This window comes from Mobula hypostoma, chromosome 3 (genome assembly GCF_963921235.1).
Source record: "Mobula hypostoma chromosome 3, sMobHyp1.1, whole genome shotgun sequence".
Classification (NCBI taxonomy): Eukaryota; Metazoa; Chordata; class Chondrichthyes; order Myliobatiformes; family Myliobatidae; genus Mobula; species Mobula hypostoma.
The window spans coordinates 226,153,779-226,165,948 of NC_086099.1; the positions used below are offsets into that span (position 1 = coordinate 226,153,779).

Here is a 12,170-nt window from a genome sequence, read left to right on the forward strand (position 1 = left end):
GTGTAATCTGTGTTTAATTTGTTTTTTTTTCTCTTGTGAATGCTGCTTGTCGTATACTTTGTGTCTGTGGTGCTGCTGCAAGTAAGTATTACATTGCACCTTTGCAATTCAGGGTCAGTGAGTACAGGGGTGAAAGAGAATTGGTTTCCAAAGTTCAAAATAAATTTATTATTGGAGTACATATGTGTCACCGTATACAGTTCTGAGATTCATTTTCCTGTGGACATTCACAGTAAGTATAAAGAAGCAAAATAAATAAATAAGCAATGAATATCGAGAACATGAGATGAAGAGTCCTTGAAAGTGAGTCCAGAGGTTGTGGGAACGGTTCAGTGATGGAACGAGTGAAGCTGAGTGAAGTTTGCCCTCTGGCACAAGGACCTGATGGTTGAGTCATAGAGTACAGCACAGAAACAGGCCCTTCAGCCCTTCCAGTCCATGCCAAAACCTTTTAAACAGCCTGCTCCTAATGACCTGCACTTGAACCATAGCCTTCCATATCCCTACTATCCATGCTCCTATCCAGACTTCTACTAAACGTTGAATTGAGCTCGCATGGACCACTTGTGTGAAGAAGTTTCCCCTTATGTTCCTCTTAAACTTTTCACCTTTCACCCTTAAGCCATGACCTCTGGTTGTAGTCCCAACCAACCTCACTGGAAAAAGCCTACTTGTATTTACCCTAGTAGATACCCCTCATAATATTGTATACCTCTATCGAATCACCTCTCAATCTTCTAAGTTCTCAAGAATGCAATCCTAACCTATTCAATCTTACCTTATAACTCAGGTCACTGATTACTGAGTCGTGGCTGAAAGAAGGTCATAGTTGAGAGCTTAATATCAAAGGATATACTTTGTATCGATTGGACAGTCAGGAAGGCATAGGCAGTGGTGTGACTCTGTTGGTAAGAGATGGAATTACATCTTTATAAAGAGGTGACGTGGGGTCAGAGAATATCGAATCTTTGTGAGTGGAGGTTAAGTAACTGCAAGGGTAAAAAAACTATTATGGGGATCATATATAGGCCTCCAAATAGTAGCCAAGAAGTGGGGTTGAGATTGCAAAGGGAGCTGGAAAAGGCATATAATAAGGGTTATGTCACAATTGTATGGGGGATTCATTATGCAAGGGGATTGGGAAAATCAGACTGGTGTCGGATCGCAAAAGCAGAATTTGTTGAATGCCTATGGGATGGCTTTCTGGAGTAGTTTGTGCTTGAGCCTACTCAGGGAAAGGCTATCTTGAATTGGGTGTTGTGTAATAATCCAGATTTTATTAAGGTAAAGGAACCCCTAGGAAGCAGTATCATAAAACGATTGAATTCATACTGCAGTTTGAGAGGGAGAAGCACAAGCCACATGTATCAGTATCGCAGTAGAATAAAGGAAATTACAGACGCATGAGAGAGGAGCTTGCCCAGGTGGATTGGAGGGGGATACTGGCAAGAATGATGGCAGAGATGAGGTGGCTGAAGTTTCTGGGAATAGTTCACATGGCGTAGGATAGACATCTCCCACAGAAGCAGTTCTCAAATGGCAGAGGTAGGCAACCATGGGTGAAAAGGGAAATTAAAGAATGCATAAAAGCCAAGGGAAGGACATATAAGGTAGCAAATGTGAGTGGGAAGTTGGATGATTGGGAAGCTTTTAAAATCCAACAAAAGGCAACTAAAAAACCATAAGAAGGGAAAAGATGAAATATGAGGGCAAGCTGGCCAATAATGTAAACACAATACTGAAAGTTTTTTCAGTTATATAAAGAGTAAAAGGAAGGTGAGAGTTGATATTGGACCACTGGTAAATGATCCTGATGAGGTAGTAATGGGGGACAAATAAATGGTATCAGTCTTCACTGTGGAAGACACTAGCAGTTTGCCAGAGGTCTGTGAGAGTCAGGGAGCAGGAGTGCGTGCCATTGCTATTACAAAGGAAAAAGCATAAGGCAAGCTGAAAGGTCTTAAGGTGGATAAGTCACTGGCACCAGATGGAGTGCATCCCAGATTTCTGAAAAGTGGTTACTGAAGAGATAGCAGATGCATTGGTTATGATCTTTCAAGAATCACTTGATTCTAGCATGGTTGTGGAGGATTAGAAAATTGCAGATATCGCTCCACTTCTATAGCTGTACCGTGGAGAGCATTCTGACAGGCTGCATCACTGTCTGGAATGGAGGGGCTACTGCACAGGACCGAAAGAAGCTGCAGAGGGTTGTAAATCTAGTCGGCTCCATCTTGGGTACTAGTGTACAAAGTACCCGGGCATTTTCAGGGAGCAGTGTCTCAGAAAGGCAGTGTCCATTATTAAGACCGCCAGCACCCAGGGCATGCGCTTTTCTCACTGTTACTATCAGGTAGGAGGTACAGAAGCCTGAAGGCACACACTCAGTGATTCAGAAACAGTTTTTTTTCCCTCTGCCATCTGATTCCTAAATGAACATTGAACCCTCGGACACGAACTCACTTTTTTTTAATATACAGTATTTTTGTTTTTTGCATGTTTTTTAATCGATTCTATATATATATATATACTGTAATTGATTTACTTATTATTATTTTTATTTTATTTATTATTATTTTTTCTCTCTTCTGTATTATGCATTGCATTGAACTGCTGCTGCTAAGTTAACAAATTTCATGTCACATGCCCGTGATAATAAACCTGATTCTGATTCACGCTTTAAGAAGGGAGGAAGGCAAAAGAAAGGAAATTATAGGCCAGTTGGCCTAACCTGAGTGGTTGGGAAAGTGTTGGAGTCTGTTATTAAGGATGAGGTTTCAGGGTACTTGGAGACTAATGATAAAGTAAGTCAAAATCGGCATGGTTTCTGTAAAGGGAAATCTTGCCTGGCAATTCTGTTGGAGTTCTTTGAGGAAGTAGCAAGCAAGGTGGAGAAAGGAGAGACAGCGGATGTCATTTACTTGGATTTTCAGAAGGCATTTGATAAGGTGCCACACATGAGGCTGCTTAACAAGATAAAATCCTACAGTGTTACAGGAAAGATACTGGCATGGATGGAGGAATGGTTGACGGGCAGGAGGCAGCGAATTGGAATAAAAGAGACCTTTTCTGGTTGGCTTCCAGTGACAAGTGGTATTCCTTAGGGTTCAGAATTTGAACCGCAACTTTGTCAGTGATTTAGATAATGAAGTTGATGGCTTTGTGGCAAAGTTTGTGGAAGATACAAAGATTGGTGGAGGGGTAGGTAGTGATAAGGAAACAATGTGCTTGTAGAAGAACAAATTGGAAGAATGGGCAAAAAAGTGGCAGATGGAATGCAGTGTTGGGAAATATATGATAATGCATTTTGGTAAAAGGAACAATTGTGCAGACTATTGCCTAAATGGGGAGAAAATTCAAACATCAGAGGTGCAAAGGGACTTAGGAGTTCTCGTGCAAGACTCCCAGAAGGTTAATTTACAGGGAGAGTCTGTGGTAAAGAAGGCAAATGCAATGTTGGCATTTATTTCAAAGGGAATAGAATATAAAAACAAGGAGATAATGCTGCGGCTTTATAAGACACTAGTCAGGCCACACTTGGAGTTATCAACAGTTTTGGGCTCCATATCTTAGAAAGGACGTGTTGACATTGGAGAGAGTCCAGAGGAGGTTCACAAGGATGATTCCAGGAATGAAGAGGTTAACATAATGAGGAGCATTTGGACCTGTACTCACTGGAATATAGAAGAATGTGGGGATCTCATTGAAACCTCCTGAATGTTGAAAGGACTAGATAAGGTGGTTGTGGAGAGGATGTTGCCTTTGGTAGGGGTGTCCTGAACCAGAGGACACAGTCTCTAAATTGAGGGGTGGCCTTTTAGAAGAGAAGTAAGGAAGAAGTTTTTGACCTGAGAGAGACTGAATCTGTGGAATGCTTTGCCACAGACTGCAGTGGAGGCTAAATCCCTGGGCATATTTAAAGCGAAAGTTGATAGTTTCCTGATCGGTCAGGACATCAAAGGTTATGGTGAGAAGGCAGGTGTATGGGGTTGAGTGGGATCCGGGATCAGCCATGATGGAATAGCAGACCAGATTCGATGGGATGAATGGCCTAATTCTGCTCCTTTGTCTTATGGTCCTCCAGACCTAGCAACATCCATGTAAATTTTCTCTGTTCTCTTTCACCTTGTTTACATCTCTCTTGTAGGTAAGTGACCAAAACTGTACACAGTACTCCAATGCCTCACCAACATCTGAAACAACTTCAACATAACATACCATCTTCTGTACTCAATAGATTGATTTATGAAGGCCAATGTGCTGAAAGCTTTATTTATGACCCTATCTACCTGATGCCACTTTCAACAAATTATGTACCTGTATTCCCAGATCCCTTTGTTCTACCACACTTTGCACTTGTCTGCATTAAATTCCATCTGCCATTTTTCCAGCTGATGCAGATCCATCTGCAACCCATGCAACACACACAAAATTCTGGAGGACCTCGGCAGGCCAGGCCACATCAATGGAAAACAGTCGACGTTTTGGGCTGAGACCCTTCATCAGGACTGATAGTCTTCCTCATTGTCCACTACACCCCTAATCTTGGTGTCATCTGCAAATTTGCTGATCCAGTTAACCACATTATCATCCAAATCATTGATACAGATGACAAATAATAATGGACTCAGCACTGATCCCTGTGGCACTCCAGTAGTCACAGGCCTCCAGTCAGAGAGACAACCCTCTACTCCCACTCTCTGGCCTCTCCCACAAAGCCAGCATCTAATCCAATTTACTACCTCATCCTGAATGGCAAGCGAGTGAACCTTCTAGACCAGCTTCAAATGTGGGACCTAAGGGGTAATAACTGTTCCTGGCCCTGACAGTGTGGGTTTTGAGGCTCCTGTACTTCCTTCCTGATGGCAGCAGCGAAAAGCGAGCATGGCCTAGGTGGTGGGACTCTCTGAAGATGGATTCTGCTTTCCTGTGATAATGTTCCATATCAATGTAACACATATAGAATGCTGGAGGAACTCAGCAGGCCAGGCAGCATCTATGGAAAAAGTACAGTTGACGATTAGGGCCGAGACCCTGTCGATGTGATCAGTGGTGTGTCAGCTTTTCCCATGATGCACTATGCCGTATCCATTACTTGTAGGATACTTTTCGTTCAAGAACATTGGTGTTCAAGGGAAATGGGTTTGATTCTCTGCACCCGTGGCCTCTTTCATTCTGCTTGTCCCTCACCATGTTTGACACACGTAGATCAATGAGGCAGCCCTCTTTCACAGGATACAACTTCATAAACAGCAGGGAAATGCATGACCAGTCCATTGGATTTAAGGAGTCACCACACTATCAGAACAATACAAGCTTTTCAGCCCACGATTTTGTGCTGACCCCTAAACCTACTCTAAGATCAATTTAACTCTTTCCTCCCACATAACCTTCCATTTTTAAAAAATCATCCATGTGGCTTTCTAAGAGTTTCTAATGTTTCTGCCTTACCACCACCCTTGGCAGATGCCATGCACCCACCATGCTCTGTTTAATAAAGAACTACCTCTGACATTGCCACCCTTCCCCCCCCACCCCCCATACTTTCTTCCAATCACCTTAAAATTATGTCCTTTTGTATGAACAATTTCAGCCCTGGCGGATAACATCTATGGCTGTCCACTCAGTCTATGTCTTTTACACAAGAGCAAGGGTGTGATGCTGAGGCTTTATAAGGCACTGGCGAGGCCTCACCTTGAGTACGTATTGTGAACAGTTTTGAGCCCCTCATCTTAGAAAAGATGTGCTGGTATTGGAGAGGGTCCAGAGGAGGTTCACAAGGATGATTCCAGGAATGAGAGGGTTATCATACGAGGAACGTTTGATGACTCTGGGTCTGTACTTGCTAGAAATGAGAAGGATGAGGGGGGGATCTCATTGAAACCTTTCGAATATTGAAAGGCCTAGATAGAGTAGATGTGGAAAGGATGTTTCCCATGGTGGGAAAGTCTAGAACAAGAGGGCACAGCCTCAGGATAGAGGGACGCCCTTTCAAAACAGATGTGGAGAGATTTCTTTAGCCAAAGGGTGGTGAATTTGTGGAATTTGTTGCCACATGCAGCTGTGAAGGCCAGGTCATTGGGTGTATTTAAGGGAGAGTGTGACAGGTTCTTGACTGGACATGGCATCAAAGGTTACAGGGAAAAGGCCAGGAGCTGGGGTTGAGGAGGAGATAGAAACAATAGATCAGCTATGATTGAATGGCGGAGCATACTCAATGGGCCAGATGACCTAATTCTGCTCCTATGTCTTTTGGTCTTATCATTTTGTACACGTTAATCAAATCACCTCTCATCCTTCTTCACTCCAAAGAGAATGGCCCTTGCTCGCTCACCCTGTCTTCATAAGGCATGGTCTCTAAGGGCAACATATCACCTGCCTTCTTAACAATCCTGTTAACCTGTGCGGCAGCAGCTTGGGGATACGTAAGGACTGTGTGAAGATTTTCCTGTGTCACTCCAAAGGGAGATGCCCCAGCTTGGGGATACGTAAGGACTGTGTGAAGATTTCCCCATGTTACTCTATCACTCTGTGTTTAATTCCTTCACCTCCTCGCTACTAATAAATTGTAAATTCCCTTCTCGCTGCAGTGCTGGTTCGAAAGGGTCCGGATGGGAAAGCAGAACTGGTGTTGTTGGACCATGGATTGTATGAAACCCTGAGTGCAAAGTAAGTGTTCTTGTTTGTTATTATGGTGTTGTTGTTGTGACACCACTCAATTAGCCGACCTATACATTTTTAAAAGGAAAAGACTTGAGGGCTGTGGAGAACTGCCACAGAAGAGGAGTTGAGGCCCTGGGGTAGATGAGCTGATTGTCAATCACACTGAATCACAATCAGGTTTAATATCACTGGCTGAGTTTGCAGTTTTCTGTAGCTTTTTCTGCTCCCTTCCATGCTAGATGGCAATGCAACCAGTTAGAATGCTCTTCACAGGACATCTGTAGAAGTTTGTGGGCGGGGCAGACCTGAGGGGCAGAATGGCCTGCATCTCCTATTTTCAACAAACAATGCTGGAGGAACATGGTAGGTCAGGCAGCATCTGTGATGAGGTGGAATGGACAGTCAACATTTCGGGTTGGGACTCTTCATCTGGATTGAAAGACAGAGGGAAGTAGTATAAAGTGTGGAAATGAGTGGATCAAGACCTGGGAGAGGATGGGTGGGTTCAGGTGAGGGAGGGGAAGTGGAAGTCACATGTGAAATCCAAGAACTGGAGTTGGTTGTCAGAAGCTATTTAAGATGCACCCCACTAGGAGCTTTTAATAGGTAGTGGGAGCTTATCTCCATTACACCTCCACCAACCCTCCCTCACAGGCTAAAACAACCTGAAGGAACCATTCTCCTGTGCTCCAATGAATAAAGTTGTATCGTCCTCAACCTCTCCCGGTGATTCAGTCTTTCAAATTCTGGCAACATCCTCACATATCTTTTTCATAGAACATAGAAATCTACACCACATTACAGGCCCTTTGGCCCACAATGTTGTGCTGACCATGTAACCTACTCTAGAAACTGCCTAGAATTTCCCTACCCCATAGCCCTTTAGTTTTCTAAGCTCCATGTACCTATCTAAGAGTCTCTTCAAAGACCCTATTGTATCTGCCACTACCACTTCCGCCAGCAGTGCATTCCACGCACCCACCACTCTCTGTGTGAAAAACTTGCCTCTGACATCCCCCTTGTACCTACTTCCAAGCTCCTTAAAGCTATGCCCCCTTGTGTTAGTCATTTCAGCCCTGGGTAATAGCCTCTGACTATCCATATAATCAATACATCTTATACACCTCAATCAGGTCACCTCTCACCCTCCATCGCTCCAAGGAGCAAAGGCCAAGTTTACTCAACCTATTCTCATGAGGCATGCTCTCCAATCCAGGCTTATTCTTCCTGTAGTGAGGTGACCAGAACTGAACACTGTACTCCAAGTGGGGTCTAATCAAGGTCTTATATAGCTGTAACATTACCTCACGTAATGGTATCTTTCCTATGATGGGGTGACGAAAACTGAATACATAATATTCCAAATGCAGCCCCTTCAACATCTTGTATAACCTCAACTATAACTTCCCTACTTCTCTACTCGATGCCCTGACAGACAAGGCCAGCATGCCAAAATCCCCCTTCACTACCGTCTGTCTGCGGAGCCACTGGGCGCTTGTCCAGCGTCCATCTGCTTCCAGTATGATGTCATCCAACATCATGGCTCTGGATTCTTACGATCTTCCATGCTGTCACTTCTCAGTGTCAACCTGTCAACCATTGGACCAGAAATGGGTAGATCAGGAAGAGAGAGAAAGGGATGGCAGGTTACCTGACACTGGAAAATTCAGCGTTCTAGCTGTGGGGTGTAGACTACCTGGTGGAATACGTGATGCTGTTCCTCTAGAGTGTGTTTGGCCTCACCCTGCCAGTGGGCAGATGAGTCAGTATGCGAATAGGGAGGCGAATGATAAAAGCTGGCAATTAGGAACTCCAGGCGGCCATAGTGGTCGGAGTGAGGGTGCTGGGTGAATCGGTTGCTCAGAATGTGCCTTGTCTCACAGTGCAGGGGAGGCCACATCAGAGCACTGGATACAATAAACTAGTTTGGAGGAGGTGTGTGCGTCTCTGCCTCACCAGGAAGGGCTGTTTAGGTTCCTGGATGATGATGATAGAGCAGGTGTAGAGACCGGTGTTACACCTCCTACAGTGGCAGGGGAAATGTCCCTGGAGGATAGAGGTTTCAGAGGGATGAGCAGACCAGGTCGTCAGAGACTGGGTGATCACTGTAGGCAGCAGGAAGGGATGGGACCGCACTGTAGCTCACAGAGCACAGAACATAAAACATGACAGCACTGTACAGGCCCTTTGGCCCACAATGTTGTGTTGACATTATAATCTACTCTAAAATCAATCTAACCCTTTCCTCCCACATGTTTCTCCATTTCTCTTTCATCCATGTGCCTATCTAAGATAATCTGTACTGTGCTATACTGTTCTGTGTTCGATCCCATCTAGTGCTAAATGGTTCCTGAAAGCCAGGCCAACTGTGATCTAAACAGAGTTTTATAGAGATGCAACATTACCTTACAACTCTTTAACTCAATCCCCTGACTAATGAAGGCCAACACACCATACATCTTCTTAACCACTTTATCAACTTGTGTGGCAACTTTGACCGACCTATGAACGTGAGCCCCAAGATCCCTCTGTCCCTCCACATTGCTCAGAATCGTGCCATTCACTTTGTATTCTGTTTTCAAATCTTCTAAAATGAATCACTTCAAACTTCTCCAGGTTGAACTCCATCTGCCACTTCTCAGCCCAGCTCTGCAACCTGTCGATGTTCTATTGGAATCTATGACAACCTTCTATGCTATCCTACTGAAAAGTTACTTATTCTCAGCCACTTTGGCATTTTAAATACAAGGGAGAGCACAGCTGGTGAGGGTGCCAGTCCTGAGGTTTGGTTTACAGGTGGAGGGTAGAGCAGAGAGGAAGTCTAAAGCCTGATTTCCCCAAACAATAACTGGCTGTGCGTCAGCAATCCATCAACTTGATATGTATCCACCATATGTATCCAGTTGTCTTATCTTAAGAACCTGCAATTTGCTGGCCTTGCCCTTTCTGAGTTTGACTGAGTGTTTGTGTATGTGTGCGTGCACAATAGATTCATAGAATCATAGAACATGCAGCATAGAAACAGGCCCTTCAGCCCATCTGAGTCTGTGCTGAACTGTTATTCTGCCTCGACCCAATGACTTGCACCTGTTCTGTAGGACTCCGTACCCTTCCCATCCATGTACTTATCCAAATTTCTTCTAACTGTTGAAATCGAACTCATAACCACCACTTCCATTGGCAGCTCGTTCCCCATTATCACCACCCTCAGATTCCCCTCAAATATTTCACCTTTCATTCTAGCAGTAGGTCAGATTTACTACTGGAAGCTCCTGAAACTTTATTTCATATTAAAAGTATTGGTTTACATGTCCTCTTCTTGTGGGTCCCTGCAAATAGAGGTGATGAGGGGAGTAAGTGGATTGTGGACAATGGCAAACTTGTGGGATAATGGGCTTAAAGGGAGACGTCTTTATATATAAAACTGTTGGGTTGTTGGGAGAAGGGGGTAAAACAAGAAGGGAAGGAATTATATTGATTCGACTTATAATAGGGCATACAGTACTATGCTTAATTATTCCTTAATCTTGATGGAAAACATTGCACTGGGTATGTAGGTTTTGTCATTGTGAAATAGTTGAAAACATTCTATTACAATGTGAAGCGTATGAGGTTGAAAGAAATCAAATGCAGGCTTCACTACTATCTTTGAGTGTTGATAGTTTTCAGTTAAAAACTTTACTAAGTTATGGAATTTAATTTAATTCACACTATTGTCTTTCATTATAGGGGTTTTTGGGGTAATTTAGTTTTCATTTAATAAAGAACCAGTAGGGGTTTTATCTCCCAACTCTCTACACCATACTCCATGGTGGTGGTGATGCACCTTCAAGTTGGACTGCCAACCAGCATTAAAAGTCAGAAGAAGAAAACCAGATCTGCATCTCTGGAACTATGAGGCACTGCACCACTGAGCTGATAGAGGATCAGATCTTCGGTTTGAGATTGAGTAAAATACTTTACTTTTCTGGTATTAGCCTAAGGTGCACCAATAAAAGTTCATGAGGTTCATATTGGAAATCTACGGATGTTTGGAGGAGAATAGTTTGAATAACATGATAATGGAGAAAGATTTGATTCATCCAAGCTTTGCTAGAACAGACAGTTTGTAAGAAATGTCCTAGTCAGTAGAGTTGTGTTATATTTCTTTGATGTCTGAGTTATGCTTTAGGACGAAGGAATATCGTGGATAATAAATAGGGACCCAATTAAGAAAATTGTCGTGAAGGGAGAAGATAGGTTATAGACGACAGAATCATGGACTTTCCATTAAAGATGATGTATAAGATAAGCATTTTATAGAGCACTTCATAAAATCTGACACTTCAAAACTCACATCATGCAAATTACTTTCTGCAGTGTGTTCCATTTACTATGTAACCATATGTGTCAGCCTGTTTTACACATAGCAAGTTCCCACAAATCACAGTGAGAGGACTGAACTGTTTTTGTGTTGTCAAATAATCATTAGAATATCAGCCAGGAAGAGCAACCTGCTATTTGACCAATATTTGGGTGAATGAAAGTATAATTATAAAGCATCAATACATTACAGGACTTTATAAAGGGAAATGGTGAAGATAGGACGGCAGTTTTTGCAAGGAAATCATTTGAGGTAGTAATGGTTCTAAAGATAGGTGAGCCACAGCAGAACATAAATAGTTAACTGATAATGCCTTCAAAGCTTTGGATAGAAAGCAATCTACTGAAAATAAGAGTCAACCTCTCCCTATAAGACACGCTTTCCAAACCAGGCAGATTCTGAACAGCTGATGAGAGGTAGCTTCACAGAGGTGTACAAGGTGATAAGAGAGCTAGATGGTGGGCAGGCAGACTTTTTCCCAGGGTGGAAGTGGCTAATACAAGGGGGACATCATTTTAGGAAAGAAGACGGGTGGGGGATGTCAGAGGTAGTGTTTTTTTCACAGTAGGAGTGGTAGGTGCATGGAATGCACTGCCAGGGATGGTGGCGGAGGCAGATATGTGAGGAACATTTAAGGGACTCTGGTAGGCATGTGGATGAAAGAAAAAAGGAGAGCTGTGTGGAGGGAAGAGTTAGTTTGATGTTGGAGGGTCAGCACCACATAGTGGGCCAAAGGGCCTATACTGTGCTGTACTGTCCTGTTCTATGTTTTCATTCTTAACCCATGACCTCTAGTTGTATTCCTATCCAACCTCAGTGGAAAAAGCGTGCTTGCATTTACCTTACCTATGTCCCTCATAATTTTCTATACCTCTGTCAAATCTACCCTGAATCTCCAATACTCTGGAGAAAACGTGTCTTTTTATTTTGGAAATTAGGAGACAGCCTTGGCAAGTTATCAGTTTCCAGAGTGTTGTTGCTATCAGTGCTCTTTTGCAAGAGCAAGCTTCCATGAAAACCAGGCTCCAGGAACCATTTAGCACAGGACTGGACTGATAACTGCATTTGTCCCACTCTCAGTCTCTCGACAGACGCAAGAAGACCGAACAAAATGGTGAAACCCACCTCAGTGAAAAGGCCACGA

The 12,170-nt window shown here is 43.3% G+C and overlaps 1 protein-coding gene across 3 annotated transcripts in view; it reads left to right on the top strand.

Annotated features, from left to right (window-relative positions):
* The window catches only part of adck5 (aarF domain containing kinase 5), a 126,102-nt gene that overhangs the window by 85,860 nt on the left and 28,072 nt on the right, over positions 1-12,170 (top strand). For all 3 annotated transcript variants that reach the window (XM_063044657.1, XM_063044658.1, XM_063044656.1), the window contains one exon: positions 6,591-6,669. In XM_063044657.1, coding sequence (XP_062900727.1) covers positions 6,591-6,669 — 79 coding nt within the window. The remainder of the gene's footprint in view (positions 1-6,590; positions 6,670-12,170) is intronic.